We start from the raw sequence: 21,303 nt of genomic DNA, 5'->3' as shown, positions 1-21,303 counted from the left end.
GAGATAATATGTGGCACCAAAAATAAGAACCACAATGCATTTCAACTATTAGTGTGTAGGGATGGTGAGTTCAGTTTCTCCAAGTAGATTGCAAACTGAAAGCAGAAACAGGTATAGTTCCCAGAAGATGTGTGAAAACCCAGTTTCTCACCATGTTATTAAGGTACCTGATTGATGCGGATTAGTTTAAGTGGGTAGGTATGATGGCAAAGAACCAATATAGAAGACTATGGAGTCATAAAACCAGAGTTTGAACCCTGGTTGTGTTGTGACTTTAGGCAATTTATTTAACCTTCCCAAGTTCCCAGGTTCCAAAATGTTGAGATAAGGATAATACCACCAAGCTCAAAAGGCTGTTGTGATTAGAGATACTGTTTATAAAGTAGCTAATATTAACACTTGGTATATATTATTTGCTCAATAAATGTGATTTCTCTTACTAACTTGTTTCCTGTGCAATCCTACACAGCATTCAATATTGTCTGATGATAATATATTACTATCTGAAAATAGTATGCAGCAAATATCTCTGCATCTTTCAGTACAAGAAGAGGCACATACAAAATCTCCTTTTCCAGTGTTTTTATTTGCACATTTAACATTCACAAATCATTTTACAGATTTATTATTTCCACAGGTTCATTATTTATAGGAAAGATCAGGATGGAAATGGAGTACTAAAGAGGACCAAGAAATTACCAGCAGTGATGGCATAGTTTAAAAAGTTCTGAAATAAAGAGAACAGAGTGAGCAATAGCAGCATGTGGCCACGTCCTACCAGGCAGAACCACTGACTTCATTAAGGCAGTGCCCTTACTGTTATTTTCCCCACCTAGTTTAACCAAAATAAAAAAGGATTTTATTCTCACAGTACTGCTTTCTGAAGTCTTAGAAATATAAATGGTACTATAGGTGACTAGATGCATCTGAGGACTAAAAACACCTGAATAAACAGGTTAAATTTTGATGCATTAAACATCCCTATGGAAGATTTAAAATGAAAGAGGCAGAAGTCCGTTTGACTTTTAAGACTGGGAATTTGGGGGAGGGGTGTGTGTGCTGGTGGGGAGAAGGGAGAGAAAAGGGATTTAAAGTGCAGGGGGCAGCAAACCTAACTCCAATGTACGCCTGCTCTTGTGTTTTTCTCAGATGCTAATATAGTGTTCGATTACTCAGGGGAAAAAAAGAATGAGCTATCTATCTCTAGTCAGTTGTAGGGTATAATGGTTAATGACAGGGAGCATACCCTGGGAAAGGGGTACATTCATTTCATGTACATAACAATGCAATTCAAAACTGTGTCATACTATGCTCCCATCTATGGTGTTTCCCTACTTTATTTTTTAAAATTTTATAATGTTGATTTATTTTTTGAGAGACAGAAAGACCGTGAAGAGGGGAGGGGCAGAGAGAGAGGAGGACACAGAATCCATAGCAGGCTCCAGACTCTGAGCTGTCAGCACTGAGCCTAAGATAGAGCTCGAACTCATGAGCTATGAGATCATGACCTGAGCAGTAGTCAGATGCTTAACCAACTGAGCCACCCAGGCACCCCACGTTTTCCTATTTTAAATCAATTTACTGCATGCCCTCGGGCAATTTACTTAACTTTCTGTGACTCAGTTTTCTACTTGTAAAATAAGAACTGTAGCATTTTATGTTAAGGATTAAAGGAGATATATAAAATGCACTTAACGATAGTGCCTGGCCAAATCCACAGAGACAGAAAGCATACTGGTGATTGCCAGAGGCTGGGGAGAAGTGGGAGAGGAAGTGACTGCTACTGGATATGGGATTTTACTGTGAAGTGATGAAAATGTTCTAAGATGAGAGTGGTGATAATTACACAATTATGTGAAAATACTGAAAAATCACTGAATTGTATAACACTTTAAAAGGGTGAATTTGGTAAACTATATCTCAACAAAGCTGTTATAAAAAAAATTCTTAAAAAAATAGAATATTGCCTGGCACAATGTAAGTGTCCAATAAATGTTAACCATTATTAGTAGTAATATTACTGTTATTATTATTATATGGCCATCCTATGGCCTGAGTAAATCACTAGAAATTCTTTACTTTCAATAAAAGCCCACAGAATCTAGAAAAGTATTTCTAATTTACATATATTAACATTCACACATTTATTTCTATCCAAATTGTCTCAGAAATTAACAGTCTAATAAAGAATAACAATGTCAGTATTTTACATGGAATAGAACAGCTGCATGCAATGGATGTCTGATCATATCATGATAGCATTCAGATAAATTTCAATGATTTGATGTTACCCAAAGATTTCAAATGACAGGAGATTTTCATTTTCATCTCCAGGAATAAACAGGAAGTCCAGGTACAGTAAGTAGTTAGCTTATAAGAAGTATACAATTAAATCTTCATATACAGTCTTGCTAACCTTCTCACCACATCTGGGGAATACTTTATAAAAAGACAAATATAGTAAACAGTTAAATGCTTACCAGTCCCATGCTCTGTGACAAGCCCACCTTGCCCAACAAAACAAAACCCCCATCACAATAAAAAGATCCAATTGAATTCATGTAATAAGCCTTTTAAGATGCAAAAGACTTGAAAATTAATGGTATGACTGACATTTATGACTACATGGCACAAATACATTTGCATCAGTTGAGTTTTTATAATCTGAACAGCGATTAAATCCAGTCTTTACCCTTCCTATTGCTAAAGAATATGACAGTGGAGGCTCAATCTCAGAAGCAAGAGCAGCAAATGATAAGCCACAACAGTAGTGATGCACCACACTTGGCAATGATCCACCACATTTGGTAATGATGCTCACACACTTGAGTTTCATCTAAAGCATGAAACTTCCCAATTCTTGGAACAGGGTTTCCTTTGTTAAAATCCCCTTCTATTCTAGTCTTTTTCTTTCTATAATTAGCCATGTGCCTTTGCAGCAAATCAGGGAAAGCTGTGTTGAGGGTTACAACTTCCAGATAATCAGGTCTTCTGCCACAGAAAGCAATGCACTTTTTTTTCATATATTAAGAAAATATAATTTATGCCACAAAACTGATCATTCATTTTGAGAAAGATAATCTCCATTTTACCCACTTTCATTTAAATCAAATAAAACCATTCTTCAAGTCACCAAAGAGCAACAGGTTAATAGAACAAGCTGCCTTAACACCCAATATGTATAACCCCCCCCCCCCACACACACACACACAACCCCTACTCCAGTTGTGGCCCTAAAAATTTCTGACCAAAATATTTAGCCTTAATAAAATCCAGCAGATAATTCCCTTTTGAGAAACAGGATTATTATTTTTTTTAATTTTACATTATAACCATTGGGACAGAGTATGAAATAACTTTGGAAGAGAGATGTTTTTGGTAAGAAGTTAGAAAATTTCAGACAATGGAAATGGATGATATTTTTGGACCAGTCAGAAACAGTTTCAAAATATTTTCTTTAACACTTCAAGACTGAAACATTGGCTTTGTGCTCACAAGATTTATTTTAAAATTTAGAAGGGAAGCTGAAATAAAGACATAAACAAAAACTCAGGACAAGGCTGGGACAGAGGGAACCAACTTTGTAACGCTCTGTAATTTAATATCACTCCAAGAACACATTTGTCCTAGTATTGTTCTTAGTTAAGCTGAGAATGGAGAAAATACGTTTTTAAAATTATATATCTATGTGTAGATAGTCTTTAGATACAAAATGAATAAATATTTAAATTCCATGATAAAGAAAAAATGTGGAATAAATTCCTATCTTTATAAGTAACTGTATATACAGTGAATGCTGTCTGCTGACTCCTAATCTTTTGTCTATTAAGAGTTCTTCAATGTGCAATTTATAGAAGGCAGTAGCTCATATTACCTGAAAGGAGGCCAGTTTAGCTTAGAAATCAGCCTTTCCAGACACTCTGCTTCCTGAAAAGCCCTCACACTTGTGTGTATAAATAGCTGAGAATACAAGCAGGTGCACACATGCAAAAAAAGTACTTGTCTAAAGAAGAGTTAATTAGCTTTACAAATAAAGTCTAAAACCAAGAAAATAAATTGCTATTCCCCAATCTGAGAAGCACATCTAATGAAAAAACTGCTAAGCCCACTATGAAAAGGTGGCAGCTGTAAACCCAACTCATCCTACATCATGCTCTAAGCATCTAGCTGTTTTGTGAACCAGCCATCAGAACACTAAATCCCTCCATGTTCACATGGTTAAGTGCAGGCTTCTGATTTAGCTTTACTTTCTAGTTAGAGGCCAGACTACACAGAATAATTGTTTAGAGCTATGCTGTATCCAAACTACCTCCTACTATTAAGAACAAAGTGCCCACGTGATAATATGCATGAAGGACCTATCAGTCTAAATTTCTGAGGTCTTCCACCTGGATAAGTTCAAGCACTGGTCCACAGAGAGCTTTAATCAAAGGAAAATAATATGGTAACTGTGAACAGTTTGCATATTCAGAGCTAGGGGGGTAAGATTAAAAATTAGAGTGTCACTGAGGTGCTGTTAAGCATGGCAGAAAGGTGACTATATGGAAAGACTAAAGAAGCCAATTCTTTAGCTGTCCTTTGCTTTTTAAAAAAGCAACAAGTGTAGAATTTTCCCGTCAAAATCTGAACACTGGTTGATGCATGATGCATGTTTTCTCATACCCAGTTATGAACCCCCTTCCCAACCTCTGTCATTGCCTTTTTAAGCCTAAGAGAGAAATAAAAGGAAACAGATACAGACTATCAATTCTTATTTATGAAGAGAGAGGCATATTCTAATAGTCATAAGGCAATGTATTTAAGAGCTGCACCTGAACTGGTATTCTCAAAACTGAAAATACAGTTACTAATTCTACTCAACTTGCAGGATGTATCCATGTGCTTTCCAAATCATTGGTTGTCACTCAAATGGACCACAGTGACCCTATCATGCCTTAAGGCAGCACTATACTGTGTATACTATGTATTTTCAAGAAATGACATTAAGAGGAAAAGGACAATCTTTCAAACACCAGTTCCTTACATAAATGATGATGGTGCTTTATGGCTCCCCTTTCATCTCAAAATATCTCCAAAATTAGACAAAAGAGGGCCAGAGGCAAAGCTCAATGGTAAATTGCATCTTTCAGACGAGCTTTCAATTCACTGGTTTTTAATTTCCATTTCCTGATTTACTGAGGAGTGAAGGTGAGAATCATCCAACTGATGACAAAATAGAACAAGAAAACAGGATAAATGGCGAGGGCTTTGCGGTTTGGAGGCTGGCTATCGGCAAGAAAAGCTGTAGAGGCTAAACAAAACAAACAAAACAAAATGGAACCTTTAATATAATAAGATTGTCACAACCACTAACATCTACTAAACTTGAATGTGCTTGGCATAGTCTGGAACATAGAATTATACTAAAAGTTCAATTATATTTGATATCCTCAGAGAAAAAGGCATTTTGAAGCATAGTTTCCCAGATAGTTGAGAGCTACTAGTTTCTAGTATTAAGATTTCAACCATTTTACATGAAGACCTTTCTAAAAGGGGTTTCCTACTCTTTTCTCAGAAGTTACTGAACTGTGATGAGTAGGCTTATTACAAAGATGTCTAAGGTTAGTTGCTCCTGTGGCAAATGACTTCATACTGCTGTGCTGGGTAACTGTTCTTATTTTTAAGTTATCAGCTCTTTATGATGCTGTCCCTCTTGTCCACCCAGGAAAGGAGACTCATATTTTTACTTATTAATGAGCCCCTTTCATGGAAATCTTTCCTGAACAACCATCTGTTATCCTGCCACCCCAGGCAGATCTGCCCACATACCTCCTCTGTGTCCTCACCATGCCCTGCACAGACTTCCATCTTCCACCTTGGATGCCTATTGCCCTTAACTGTTTACATGTCTGGCTGCTCCAGTAAGTTATGAACTCTGAGGATGGAGACCATGGTTAGCACAATGCCTGACACAGAGTTTGTGCTTAAGAAATACTTGCTGAATTAAAAAATGGAATGTTTACAGGAGCCTCTCTCCCTTCTAAGATTCTACTTTCTGAACTGCTATGAGCCTGGACACTGGGTATTTAGAACTACATATAGGGTAAATTATCAGATTCTATGTGAGGGAATGAGGAGTTCTCCCATGGGTAAAGCACTTGAGCTTAATATACAGTCTCTGCAGTATCAATTCTATCACTCTTGGACCTTACTTTTGGATTACTTCTTGGATTTTAATCATGGTCCAGAGCAAAGACAGGATAATGCACTTAAAAATATTAAGCAATCTGTCTATCCCATGAAACAAGAAGCTACCTTGTAGCTGAAGGTAGAATTTTAAGAGAATTTTAGGAAGGCAAAACTAATGAGCACTTGGCATTTACTGCCACTGCTACAGGCTCTTCCTAATCGTTAGCAGAATGTTCTACTGAAGCATAAAAGTACTATATAATGATACCTAACAACCTATACTGGGAGATCGTTTAGTACACTTCTAAAGAGGTGTGAGATCTGCTTGGGTTTTAAACTTAATTCCCTTATTAACTAGTTATGTGTTCTAGGGCATGTTGTTTAACCTCTCTGTGTCTGTTCCTCATCTGTAAAAATAGGACTAATATATATAGTTTTTATTTATTAGGGCTGTTGTGAGGGTTAAGTGAGATAATACATACATAGCACTCACAACAGTGCTTGGTCTGTAATAAGCAATCTGTATATGCAAGCTACTATTTTTATTATGATGAATTTCACAGGAAAAGTCCCAAGTCATTTCTCAAGTCACCTATGCCTCCTACATGCCAGGACCTGAGCTAGGTCTAGTGTAATCTCCATTCCCAATCCTATATATTATTTAATAATTTAAAAAAAAAGGATGTGACTATCCACATCTCAAAACTCTAGATACCCAATCTGTATAAGGTGGACATCACCCCTATCAAATGCCTACTCAGAGAAGAGGGTTCCATGGATGACACTGGCAAGAATCATATCACCCATGTATGACTTAGGAGTTACATTGCTTCTCATCTGGTCTTCATTTCTTAACTCCTGCCTTGTATGTTTTGCCATTGTAGAGATAAATACATTCTTACCTACTATAGACCATGCAAACATCACGATCACCACAAAAAGCCGGACCATGAAGTTTATTGGTCCTTGTTCGGCCAAAAGCACCAACCGACAAACCAGCATTGCCACTGTCAAGGGAAGTATACAGTAACCCAGCACACAGAGGCTCTGGAAAAAAGATCTAAAAAAATAATATACAACCATAAAGATCATAAATATATTTGATCTGTATCACGAGATAGTTTATTACACAGATTTCTATGTAGCCTGGATTCTTACAGTCCTCAAAATACATAATACCTATACTTTAACATTGATTTTATGCAGATAGGTTTCTATATTAATCATATGCTTTAATTTTTCTCTGCCCATACTCTTCCTCCTTTCCTCTCACACTCCTTAAGAGTCAATCATCTAGGATACCAGATGATCTACTCTAAATCGTAAAGACTTCCTTTTCCCACTGAACCTCTAAGACAGTGATTCTTAATCTTTTCTAGTTTAAAAACCTATTTAAGAATTTGTTGAAAGCTATGGACCATTTCTTCCACAAAATGGACATAATATCCTTTTTTTTTTAAATATGAAATTTATTGTCAAATTGGTTTCCATACAACACCCAGTGCTCATCCCAAAAGGTGCCCTCCTCAATACCAATCACCCACCCTACCCTCCCTCCCACCCCCCATCAACCCTCAGTTTGTTCCCAGTTCTTAAGAGTCTCCTATGTTTTGGCTCCCTCCCTCTCTAACCTCTTTTTATTTTCCTTCCCTTCCTCCATGGTCTTCTATTAACTTTCTCAGGATCCACATAAGAGTGAAAACATATGGTATCTGTCTTTCTCTGTATGACTTATTTCACTTAGCATAACACTCTCCAGTTCCATCCACGTTGCTACAAAAGGCCATATTTCATTCTTTCTCATTGCCAAGTAGTATTCCATTGTGTATATAAGCCACAATTTCTTTATCCATTCCTCAGTTGATAGACATTTAGGCTCCTTCCATAATTTGGCTATTGTTGAGAGTGCTGCTATAAACATTGGGGTACAAGTGCCCCTATGCATCAGCACTCCTGTATCCCTTGGGTAAATTCCTAGCAGTGCTATTGCTGGTCATAGGGGAGATCTATTTTTAATTTTTTTTTTTTTTTTAATTTTTTGAGGAACCTCTGCACTGTTTTCCAGGGCGGCTGCACCAGTTTGCATTCCCACCAACAGTGCAAGAGGGTTCCCATTTCTCCACATCCTCACTAGCATCTATAGTCTCCGGATTTGTTCATTTTAGCCACTCTGACTTGCGTGAGGTGGTATCTGAGTGCGGTTTTGATTTGTATTTCCCTGATGAGAAGCGACGTTGAGCATCTTTTCATGTGCCTCTTGGCCACCTGGATGTCTTCTTTAGAGAAGTGTCTATTCATGTTTTCTGCCCATTTCTTCACTGGATTATTTGTTTTTCAGGTGTGGAGTTTGGTGAGCTCTTTATAGATTTTGGATACTAGCCCTTTGTCCGATATGTCATTGGCAAATACCTTTTCCCATTCCGTTGGTTGCCTTTTAGTTTTGTTGATTGTTTCCTTTGCTGTGCAGAAGCTTTTTATCTTCATGAGGTCCCAATAGTTCATTTTTGCTTTTAATTCCCTTGCCTTTGGGGATGTGTCAAGTAAGAAATTGCTACGGCTGAGGTCAGAGAGGTTTTTCTCTGCTTTCTCACCTAGGGTTTTGATGGTTTCCTGTCTCACATTCAGGTCCTTTATCCATTTTGAGTTTGTTTTTGTGAATGGTATAAGAAAGTGGTTTAGTTTCATCCTTCTGCATGTTGCTGTCCAGTTCTCCCAGCACCATTTGTTAAAGAGACTGTCTTTTTTCCATTGGATATTCTTTCCTGCTTTGTCAAAGATTAGTTGGCCATACTTTTGTGAGTCTAATTTTGGGGTTTCTATTCTATTCCAGTGGTCTATGTGTCTTTTTGTGCCAATACCATGCTGTCTTGATGATGACAGCTTTGTAGTAGAGGTTAAAGGCTGGGATTGTGATGCCTCCTGCTTTGGTCTTCTTCAAAATTACTTTGGCTATTCGGGGTCTTTTGTGGTTCCATACAAATTTTAGGATTGCTTGTTATAGCTTGGAGAAGAATGCTGGTGCTATTTTGATTGGGATTGCATTGAATGTGTAGATAGCTTTGGGTAGTATTGACATTTTAACAATATTTATTCTTCCAATCCACAAGCACGGCACGTTTTTCCATTTCTTTCTATCTTCTTCAATTTCCTTCATAAGCTTTCTATAGTTTTCAGCATACTGATCTTTTACATCTTTGGCTAGGTTTATTCCTAGGTATTTTATGCTTCTTGGTGCAATTGTGAATGGGATCAGTTTATTTGTCTTTCTGTTGCTTCATTATTAGTGTATAAGAATGCAACTGATTTCTGTACACTGATTTTGTATCCTGTGACTTTGCTGAATTCATGTATCAGTTCTAGCAGACTTTTAGTGGAGTCTATCGGATTTTACATATACAGTATCATGTCATCTGCAAAAAGTGAAAGCTTGACTTCATCTTTGCCAATTTTGATGCCTTTGATTTCCTTTTGTTGTCTGATTGCTCATGCTAGAACTTCCAACACTATGTTAAACAACAGCGGTGAGAGTGGGCATCCCTGTCGTGTTCCTGATCTCAGGGAAAAAGCTCTCAGTTTTTCCCCACTGAGGATGATATTAGCTGTGGGCTTTTCATAAATGGCTTTTATGATGTTTAAGTACGTTCCTTCTATCCCGACTTTCTCGAGGGTTTTTATTAAGAAAGGATGCTGACTTTTGTCAAATGCTTCTTCTGCATCAATTGACAGGATCATATGGTTTTCTTTCCTTTTATTAATGTGATGTATCACATTGATTGATCTGCAAATGTTGAACAAGCCCTGCAGCCCAGGAATGAATCCCACTTGATCATGGTGAATAATTGTTTTTATATGCTGTTGAATTCGATTTGCTAGTATCTTATTGAGAATTTTTGCATCCATATTCATCAGGGATATTGGCCTGTAGTTCTCTTTTTTTACTGGGTCTCTGTCTGGTTTAGGAATCAAAGTAACACTGGCTTCATAGAATGAGTCTGGAAGTTTTCCTTCCCTTTCTATTTTTTGGAATATCTTGAGAAGGATAGGTGTTATTTCTGCTTTAAATGTCTGGTAGAATTCTCCTGAGAAGCCATCTGGTCCTTGACTCTTATTTGTTGGGAGATTTTTGATAACTGATTCAATTTCTTCGCTGCTTATGGCTCTGCTCAAGCTTTCTATTTCTTCCTGTTTGAGTTTTGGGAGTGTGTGGGTGTTTAGGAATTTGTCCATTTCTTCCAGGTTGTCCAGATTGTTGGCGTGTAATTTTTCACAGTATTCCCTGATAATTGCTTATATTTCTGAGGGACTGGTTGTTATAATTCCATTTTCATTCACGATTTTATCTCCCCTTTCTTTTTGAGAAGCCTGGCTAGAGGTTTATCAATTTTATTTTTTCAAAAAACCAACTCTTGGTTTCATTGATCTGCTCTACCATGTTTTTTAGATTCTATATTGTTTATTTCTGCTCTGATCTTTATTATTTCTCTTCTTCTGCTGGGTTTGGGGTGTCTTTGCTGTTCTGCTTCTAGTTCCTTTAGGTGTGCTGTTAGATTTTGTATTTGGGATTTTTCTTGTTTCTTGAGATAGGCCTAGATTGCAATGTATTTTCCTCTCAGGACTGCCTTCGCTGCATCCCAAAGCATTTGGACTGTTGTCTTTTCAATTTCATTTGTTTCCATATATTTCTTAATTTCTTCTCTAATTGCCTGGTTGACCCACTCATTCTTTAGTAGGGTGTTCTTTAACCTCCATGCTTTTGGAGGTTTTCCAGACTTTTTCCTGTGGTTGATGTCAAGTTTCATAGCATTGTGGTCTGAAAGTGTGCATGGTATGATTTCAATTCTTGTATACTTATGAAGGGCTGTTTTGTGACCCAGTATGTGATCTATCTTGGAGAATGTTCCATGTGCACTCGAGAAGAAAGTATATCCTGTTGCTTTGGGATGCAGAGTTCTAAATATATGTGTCAAGTTCATCTGATCCAATGTATCATTCAGGGCCCTTGTTTCTTTATTGATCCTGTGTCTAGATGATCTGTCCATTGTTGTAAGTGGAGTATTAAAGTCCCTGCAATTACCACATTCTAATCAATAAGGTTGCTTATGTTTGTGATTAATTGTTTTATATACTTGGGGGCTTCCATATTCAGCACATAGACATTTATAATTGTTAGCTCTTCCTGAAGGATAGACCCTGTAATTATTATATAATGCCCTTCTTCATCTTTTGTTACAGCCTTTAATTTAAAGTCTACTTTTTCTGATATAAGTATGGCTACTCCAGCTTTGAGTTCCAGTAGCATGATAGATAGTTCTCCATCCCCTCACTTTCAATCTGAAGTTGTCCTCAGGTCTAAAATGAGTCTCTTGTAGACAGCAAATAGATGGGTCTTGTTTTTTTATCCATTCTGATACCCTATGTCTTTGGTTGGAACATTTAGTCCATTTACACTCAGTGTTATTATTGAAAGATATGGGTTTAGAGTCATTGTGATGTCTGTAAGGTTTCATGCTTGTAATGTCTCTGGTACTTTGTGGTCCTTGCAACATTTCACTCACAGAATCCCCCTTAGGATCTCTTGTAGGGATGGTTTAGTGGTGATGAATTCCTTCAATTTTTGTTTGTTTGGGAAGACCTTTATCTCTCCTTCTATTCTAAATGACAGACTTGCTGGATAAAGATTCTCGGCTGTATATTTTTTCTGCTCATCACATTGAAGATTTCCTGCCATTCCTCTCTGGCCTGTCAAGTTTCAGTAGATAGATCCGTCACTAGTCTTATCAGTCTCCCTTTATATGTTATTAAATTTTTTTTTCAACGTTTTTTATTTATTTTTGGGACAGACAGAGACAGAGCATGAACGGGGGAGGGGCAGAGAGAGAGGGAGACACAGAATCGGAAACAGGCTCCAGGCTCTGAGCCATCAGCCCAGAGCCTGACGCGGGGCTCGAACTCACGGACCGCGAGATCGTGACCTGGCTGAAGTCGGACGCTTAACCGACTGCGCCACCCAGGCGCCCCTCCCTTTATATGTTAGAGTGCATTTATCCTTAGCTGTTTTCAGAATTTTCTCTTTATCCTTGCATTTTGCCCGTTTCACTATGATATGTCATGTAGAAGATCGATTCAGGTTACGTCTGAAGGGAGTTCTCTGTGCCTCTTGGATTTCAATGCCTTTTTCCTTCCCCAGTTCAGGGAAGTTCTCAGCTATGATTTGTTTAAGTACACCTTCAGCCTCTTTCTCTCTCTCTTCCTCCTCTGGAATCCGTATTATAAAGATATTTTTCCGTTTGACTGCATCACTTAGTTATCTAATTCTCCCCTCCTACTCCTGGATTTTTTTACCTCTCTTTTTCTCAGCTTCCTTTTTTTCCATATTTTAGTTTCTAATTCACCTGTTCTCTCCTCTGCCTCTTCAATACGAGCTGTGGTCGCCTCTGTTTTATTTTGCAACTCATTTATAGCATTTTTTAGCTCCACCTGACTGTTTGAGTCCCTTGATCTCTGTAGCAATAGATTCTCTGCTGTCTTCTACACTTTTTTCAAGCCCAGCAATTAATTTTATGACTATTATTTTAAATTCATGCTCTGTTATATTGCTTAAATCATTTTTGATCAATTCATTAGCTGTCGCTACTTGCTGGAGTTTCTTTTGAGAATTCTTCCATTTCATCATTTTGGATAGTCCCTGGAGTGGCGCGGAACTGCAGGGCACCTCCCCTGTGCTGTCTGGGGTAACTTGTGTTGGTGGGCGGAGCCACAGTGAGACCCGATGTCTGTCTCCAGCCCACCGCTGGGGTCACAGTCAGACTGGTGTGTACTTTATTTTCCCCTCTCCCAGGGCAGGACTCACTGTGGAGTGGTGTGGCCCCGGTCTGGGCTACTTGCACACTGCCAGGCTTGTGGTGCTGCTTCTATGGGATATGGTGTATTAGCCGGGGTGGATCTGCAAGGTGCACAGGGGTGGGAGGGGCAGGCTTAACTCACCTTGCCATCGGTGGTCCCCTGTGGGAGGGGACCTGCAGCACTGGGAGGGAGGCAGGAGACCTGTGGGAGGGACGGATCCACAGAAGCACAGCATTGGGTGTTTGCACAGTACAATCAAGTTTGGTGACAGAAACTGGTTCCCTTTGGGGTTTTGGCTGGGGGGTGGGCAAAGGAGATGGCACAGGCCAGCGCCTTTGTTCCCCGCTGAGCTGAGCTGTCTTCTGGGGCTCAATACTTCTCCCTCCCGGTGTCCTCTCCGCTCTCTGAAAAGCGCCGCTGACTTTTAACATTCCAGATGTTAAGTCCTGCTGGCTGTCAGAACTCACGCAGTCCAGCCCCTCCGCTTTTGCAAATCAGACTCAGGGGCTCTGCCTTGCTGGGCGGGCTGCTCCTACGCCATCCTGGCTCCCTCCCACCAGTCCATGTAGCGTGCACCGCCTCTCTGCCCTTCCTACCCTCTTCTGTGGGTCTCTTGTCTATGCTTGGCTCTGGAGAGTCCGTTCTGCTAGTCTTCTGTCAGTTTTCTGGGTTATTTAGTCAGGTGTGGGTGGAATCTAAGTGATCAGCATGATGCGGTGTGCCCAGCATCCTCCTATGCTGCCATCTTCCCCCCCCCCAAAAAAAAAAAACTGGACATAATATTCTAACACAAAATATTCTCCATATGATTTCATGAGCTGGGCATAGCATCTGAAGCTTATCAAAGGACCATAGATAATTTAAGGTAAGGTAACTAAACTAAGTTATCTCTGTTCAATTTTTTAAAAATTTATTTTTATTTTTTTCTATTATTTATTTCTTATAACTTACATCCAAGCTAGTTTGCACATGGGGTAACGATGATTTCAGGAGTAGATTCCTTAAGCCCCTTACCCATTTAGCCCATCCCCCCTCCCACAACCTCTCCAGCAACCGTCTGTTCTCTATATTTAGGAGTCTCTTATGTTTTGTACCCCTCCCTGTTTTTATATTATGTTTGCTTCCCTCCCCTTATGTTCACCTGTTTTCTATCTTACAGAGCTCATATGAATGAAGTTATATATTTGTCTTTCTCTAATTTCGCTTACCATAATACACTCGAATTCTATCCACATAGTTGCAAATGGTAAGATTTCATTCTTTTTGATTGCCGAGTAATACTCCATTGTGTATGTATGTATATACACACACACCACATCTTTATCCATTCATCCATTGATGGACATTTGGGATCTTTCTATACTTTGGCTATTGTCAATAGTGCTGCTATAAACATTGGGGTGCTTGTGTTCCTTTGAAATAGCACACCTGTATCCCTTGGATAAATACCTAGTAGTGCAATTGCTGGGTCGGAGGGTAGTTCTAGTTTTAATTTTTTGAGGAACCTCCATACTGTTTCCCAGAGTGGCTGCACCAGTTTGCATTCCCACCAACAGTGCAAAAGAGATCCTCTTTCTCCAAATCCTCGCCAACATCTGTTGTTGCCTGAGTTGTTAATGTTAGCCATTCTGACAGGTGTGAGGTGGTATCTCAATGTGGTTTCCTGGATGATGAGTGATACTGAGCAATTTTTCATGTGCCGGTTGGCCATCTGGATGTCTTCTTTGGAGAAGTGTCTATTCATGTCTTTTGCCCATTTCTTCATGGGATTATTTGGTTTTGGGGTGTTGACTTTGAAAAGTTCTCTATAGGGGCGCCTGGGTGGCTCTGTCGGTTGGGCGGCCAACTTCGGCTCAGGTCATGATCTCGTGGTCCATGAGTTCGAGCCCCGCGTCGGGCTCTGTGCTGACAGCTCAGAGCCTGGAGCCTGTTTCAGATTCTGTGTCTCCCTCTCTCTGACCCTCCCCCATTCATGCTCTGTCTCTCTCTGTCTCAAAAATAAACGTTAAAAAAAATTTAAAAAAAAAGTTCTCTATAGATTTTGGATACTAAGTCTTTATTCTGATATGTCATTTGAAAATATCTACTCCCATTCCATAGGTTGCCTTTTAGTTTTGCTAATTGTTTCCTTTGCTGTGCAGAAGCTTTTTATTTTGATGAGGTCCCAATAGTTCATTTTTCCTTGTGTTTCCCTTGGCTCTGGAGACCTGTCGAGTAAAAACTTGCCATGGCTAAGGTCAAAGAGGCTTTTGTTTGCTTTCTCCTTGAGGATTTTGATGGCTTCCTGTATTATGTTTCAGTCTTTCATCCATCTTGGGTTTATTTTTTTTGTACAGTGTAAGAGTGGTCCAGATTCATTTTTCTGCATGTTGGTGTCCAGTTTTCCCAGCACCATTTTCTGAAGAGACTGTCTTCATTCCATTAGATATTCTTTCCTGCTTTGTCAACAATTAGTTGGCCATACGTTTCATGGTCCATTTCTGGGTTCTCTGTTTCGTTGATCTGAGTGTCTGTTTTTGTGCCAGTACCATACTGTCTTGATGATTACAACCTTGTAATACATCTTGAAGTCTGGGATTGTGATGCCTCCTGCTTTGGTTTTCTTTTTCAAGACTGCTTTGGCTATTTGGGGTCTTTTCTGGTTCCATACAAATTTTAGGATAATTTGTTTTAGCTCTGTTAAGAATGCTGATGTTGCTTTGATAGGGATTGCATTCAATATGTAGATTGCTTTGGGCAGTATTGACATTTCAACAATATTTTTTCTTCCTATCTAGGAGCATGGAACATTTTTCCATTTTTTTTTGTGTGTCTTCTTCAATTTCTTTCATAAGCTTTCTATAGTTTTCATCACATAGATTTTCATCTCTTTCATTAGATTTATTTCTAGGTATTTTATAGGTTTTGGTGCAATTGTAAATGGGATAGATTCCTTGATTTCTCCTATTTCTTCATTATTTGTGTATAGGAATGCAACCGATTTCTGTGCATTGATTTTATATCCTGCCACTTTGTTGAATTCATGGATCAACCTAGAAGTTTTTTGGTGGAATCTTTTGGGTTTTCCACATAGAATATCATGTCACCTGTTAAGAGTGAAAGTTTGACCTCCTCATGGATGATATGGATGCTTTTTATTTCTTTCTGTTGTCTGATTGCTGAGGCTAAGGCTTCCAATACTATGTTGAGTAACAGTGGTGAGAGTAGACATCCCTTTCTTGTTCCTGCCTTTAGGGGAAAAGCTCTCAGTTTTTCCCCTTTGAGGATGACATTGGCAGTGGGTCTTTCATATAAAGCTTGTATGATCTTGAGGTAAAAGCCCTTCTATCCCTACTTTCTTGAGGGTTTTTTATCAAGAAAGGATGCTGTATTTTGTCAAATGCTTTGTCTGCATCTATTGAGAGGATCATGTGGTTCTTGTCCTTTCTTTTATTTATGTGATGTATCACATTGATTGTTTTGCGGATATTGAACCAGCCCTGCAACCCAGGTATAAATCCCACTTGGTCCAGGTGAATAATTTTAATGTATTTTGGATCTGGTTGGCTATTATCTTGTTGAGGATTTTTGCATCCATGTTCATCAGGGAAATTGGTCTGTAGCTCTCCTGTTTATTGGGGTCTCTGGTTTTGGAATCAAGGTAATGCTGGCTTCATAGGAAGAGTTTGGAAGTTTTCCTTCCATTTCTATTTTTTGGAACAGCTTCAAGAGAATAGGTGTCAACTCTTCCTTAAATGTTTGGTAGAATTTCCCTGGAAAGCCATCTGGCCCTGGATGCTTGTTTTTTGGCAGATTTTTGATTACTAATTTGATTTCTTTACTGGTTATGGGTCTGTTCAAATTTTCTATTTCTTCCTGTTTCAGTTTTGATAGTGTATATGTTTCTAGAAATTTGTCCATTTCTTCCAGCTTTCCCATTTCATTGGCGTATAATTGCTCATAATATTCTCTTATTTTTTTTTTATTTCTGCTATGTTGGTTGTGATCTCTCCTCCCTCATTCTTGATTTTATTTATTTGGGTCCTTTCCTTTTTCTTTTTGATCAAACTTGATAGGGGTTTATCAATTTTGTTAATTCTTTCAAGGTACCAACTTCTGGTTTCATGGATCTGTTCTACTGTTTTGTTTTTTTTTTAGTTTTGATAACACTGATTTCTGCTCCCGTCTTTATTATTTCCTCTCTTCTGCTGTTTTTGGGTTTTACTTGCTGTTCTTTTTCCAGCTCTTCAAGGTGTAACGTTAGGTTGTGTCTCTGTGACCTTTCTTCATTCTTTAGGAAGGCCTGGATTGCCATATACTTCCCTCTTATGACCGCCTTTGCTGTGTCCCAGAAGTTTTGGGCTGTGTTGTTTTCATTTTCACTGGCTTCCATTTTAACTTCCTCTTAACTTCTTGGTTAGCCCATTCATTCTTTAGTAGGATGGTCTTTAGTCTCCAATTATTTATCTTTCCAAATTTTTTCTTGTGGTTGATTTCGAGTTTCATAGCTTTGTGGTCTGAAAATATGCACGGAATAATCTCAATTTTTTTTTTACTTGTTGAGGGCTGATCTGTGTCCCAGTATGTGGTCTATTCTGGAGAACGTTCCACATGTACTGGAGAGGAATGCGTATTCCAATGATTTAGGATGAAATCTTCTGTATATATCTGTTAAGTCCATCTCGTCCAGTGTGTCATTCAAAGCCATTGTTTCCTTGTTGATTTTCTGTTTAGATGATCTGTCCATTGCTGTAAGTGGGGTGTTGAAGTCCCTGACTATTATGGTATTATAATCAATGAGTTTCTTTATGTTTGTGATTAAGTGATTTATATATTTGGGTTCTTCCACATTTGGAACATAAATGTTTCCAACTGTTAGGTCTTCTTGGTGGATAGACCCCTTAATTATCATATAATGCCCTTCTTAATCTCTTGTTACAGTCTTTATTTTAAACTCTAGATTGTCTGATATAAGTTTGGCTACTCCAGCTTTCTTTTGGAGACCATTAGCATGATAGATAGTTCTCCATTCCCTTACTTTTAATCTGAAAGTGTGTTTAGGTCTTAAATGAGTCTCTTGTAAACAGCATCTAGATGGATCTTGTTTTCTTATCCATTCTGTTGCCTTATGTCATTTGATTAGGGCATTTAGTCCATTGACATTTAGAGTGAGTACTGAAAGATATGAATTCATTGACATTATGTTGCCCGTAGAGTTTGAGTTTCTGGTGGTGTTCTCTGGTCCTTTCTAGTCTTTGTTGCTTTTGGTCATTTTTCTTCCATCTTTTTCTCTTCTCAGAGTCCCCCATAAAAGTTCTTGCAGGGCTGGTTTAGTGGTCACGAACTCCTTTAATTTTGTTTCTCAGGGAAATTGAATCTCTCCTTCTGTTTTGAATGAAAGCTTTGCTGGATAAAGAATTCGTGGCTGCATATTTTTCCAATTCAACGCATTGAATATATCCTGCCACTCTTTTCTGGTCTGCCAAGTTTCTGTGGCTAGGTCTGCTGCAAACCTGATGTGTCTTCCCTTGTAGGTTAAGGACTTTTTTCCTCTTGCTGCTTTCAGATTCTTTACTTGCCTGGCTATTTTGTGATTTTGACTATGATATGCCTTGATGAAGGTCGGTTTTTGTTGAATCTAATGGCAGTCCTCTGTGCTTCCTGGATTTTGATGTCTGTGTCTTTCCCCAGGCTAGGAAAGTTTTCCACTATGATTTGTTCACATAACCCTTCTACCCCTTTTTCTCTGTCTTCATCTTCTGAGACTCCTGTGATTCTGATGTTGTTCCTTTTTAATGAGTCACTGATTTCTCTAATTCTTAAATCATGCTCTTTGCCTTAGTCTCCTGTAGGGAATAAGCTTACAAATCCCCCGGGCTTACATCAATGGGTTAACAAGGCAGAAAGAAGTACAAAACCATTGGATGCTCACATCTGAGTTTGGGTAAAAAAGACAAGGCAATCAAGAATAGGGAGGTACAAAGGAACCCAATACATAGGTATATGAAATAAACAAGATTAAGTATTCAGGGTGGAAGCACCCCACAATTTAGTACTATAACAGAATGCTGCTTTCACAGGAAGGAAGGACCAAGTTAGGTAAACAGGTAAATTGGGCTATAGACCACTGCGCTACAGGTGAAGCAGACCAGAGCAGAGATGATTAACAAAAGAAAAGGTGCCTTGTTAACTCTAAGGTCATGTGTCCTACCTGTCTCATCCCCTAGGCTAGCTAAGATAAACAGAGGTTGTGCCTCATGTTAGCTATAAACAACCTTCCACCTGACTGCCTGGCATCAGCATTTTGCTTTGTATTAGTCCAAACCCCTAACCCCAAATGTCTTCAGGACCCCTTTCCCTCACAACCACAAGTTAAAGTTCACAGATTTATTGTCTCTTTGCACATGTCCATCACCATGTTTGTAAGCCTTCTTATCCTAATAAAAACAGGGCAAGGACTCTTATTTGGGGCTCTTGTCTTTTCCTGGACATTAGCAATCTCTTGTTTTTTCATCCTGTGTCCTGCTCTCTTGCTAGACAAGAGAGAACATTGGACACAGAGTCTACAACAGTCTCCCTCTATTTTTCTGCTCCATTGTTCTCCATAAGTTTGTCTTCTATATTGCTTATTTGCTGCTCTGCCTCATCTGTCCTTGACACTGTGGCATCCATTCAAGACTAAGGCTCAGTTACAACATTTTTATTTTCATCCTGACTAGCTTTAATCTCCGTGGAAAGGGATTCTAATCTGTTTTCAACCTCAGATAGTATTCTTATTATCGTGATTCTAAATTCTGGTTCAGACATCTTTCTTGTATCTGTGTTGATTAAGTCCCTGGCTGTCATTTCTCCCTGTTCTTTCTTTTGGGGTGAATTCCTTCGTTTCATCATTTTGAAGGAAGAAAAGGAATTAAAAAGGTAAAAAAAATTAAAATTAAAAAATTAAAAACACACAAAAAATCAAATAAAGGATGCTAGATCCTAGGTGTGTTCTGGTCTGGTTGTTGAAAGGAGCTTGATAGGTTAGAGAAAAAAGGAAAGAAAAGAAAGGAAAGAAAAGGAAAATGCTTGAAAATTTGAAAAAAATGAATACAATGAAATAGAATAAAATGAAATGATGAAATTAAAAAAGAACTTGAAAAATTTACAAAAAGGTAAAAAAAGTAGAAAAAATTAAATAATATTTTTAATAGAAATGGAAAATAAAAATAAATTTTTTCTCTTTCTGTATTCAAGGATAAAAAAAGAAAGAAAAGAAATTGAATAGATGGACCAGTGGACTTAAGTAAGATTGAAATTATATCAGCTTCCCCTAGAAGTCAAACTATGAAGCACTTTATAGTCTGTAAACTAAGCAGGCAAAGAGACTTGTGTTGTTCCTGAAGAGTGAGGTTGGCCCAGTTGGGCAGGGCTTAGTGCAATGGCTCTGTTCTCCACTAGATGGTGCTGCTTAGCTTACTGGGGTTGATTGTTGTGGTCCTGTAGGTGTGTATGCACAGATGCAGAAGGAGTGAAAATCGTGTCACCCAGCTACCCAGTCTGTAGTATCAGAACTCTGTGCTCTCCACGACCAGAAATCAGGCACCCCTCCTTTGTCTCCAGCTTCCATCCACTCCCCACTTTTACACTGTCTGTGACCAAGCCATCAGGTTGCCAGGTGGCACCTCCCTTCTGACTTTTATCTCAGATGTAGCTGTGTTTCCCAACCCCTCACTTCTGAGGGACTGTGGCTTTGACCCACTCAGACCCTCTGGGGGAGAGTCTCACTGAGCAATGGCCGGGTGCCGGCCCACCCCCAGGAACATTCAGGAGACCATGCTGCTGCTGATGCCCAGAGACTGTGGCCACGTGCCAGCCCGCCCCGGAAAAAGTTTGCGCTATCTTGTAGCAGCAGCATTTCAGGGATTATGGAAAACTGCAACACACATCTGCACCAGTCTACCCCCTTAACGTCCTTGTTCCAGCACCAGTGAATGTGGTTGCTCTCCAGGGTCCACTGGGGCCTTTGCCTGTGGGGAGGCTGCACAGCCTCTACCAAAGGTCCTCCCAGCAGGGGAACCACCTCTCCCCACGTGGCCTGAGGATCCTAAGGACCTCGCTTTCTGTTCCTGGGGATTTGCCCTTCCCACCAGAGCACCACCAGGTATCAAGCTGCAGAGTTTCAGACCCTGAACTCTCCCTGTTTATAAAGTCTTAATGGAATTTAAACCCTCTCCTTTCTCCTTTCTCCCTGTTTTGTTCAGTCCCTTGAGTAATCTTTCTTTTCTCTCCAGCTGCTTTTGGGCGGGGGGGGGGGATGTTTTCTGTACTCTC

At 39.1% G+C, this 21,303-nt stretch overlaps 1 protein-coding gene across 2 annotated transcripts in view; it reads right to left on the bottom strand.

Moving 5' to 3' along the window:
- Positions 1-567: 567 nt before the first annotated feature.
- Positions 568-21,303, bottom strand: part of YIPF6 (Yip1 domain family member 6) — a 42,617-nt gene continuing 21,881 nt past the window's right edge. For both annotated transcript variants that reach the window (XM_058714823.1, XM_058714824.1), the window contains exons 6-7: positions 7,071-7,228; positions 568-5,290 (exon numbers count right to left, since the gene is read on the bottom strand). In XM_058714823.1, coding sequence (XP_058570806.1) covers positions 5,172-5,290; positions 7,071-7,228 — 277 coding nt within the window. In that variant the 3' untranslated portion in view covers positions 568-5,171. The remainder of the gene's footprint in view (positions 5,291-7,070; positions 7,229-21,303) is intronic.

This window comes from Neofelis nebulosa, chromosome X, assembly GCF_028018385.1.
Source record: "Neofelis nebulosa isolate mNeoNeb1 chromosome X, mNeoNeb1.pri, whole genome shotgun sequence".
Classification (NCBI taxonomy): Eukaryota; Metazoa; Chordata; class Mammalia; order Carnivora; family Felidae; genus Neofelis; species Neofelis nebulosa.
The sequence above is the reverse complement of the archived record's forward strand: the minus strand, read 5'-3'. Positions and strand labels throughout refer to the sequence as shown.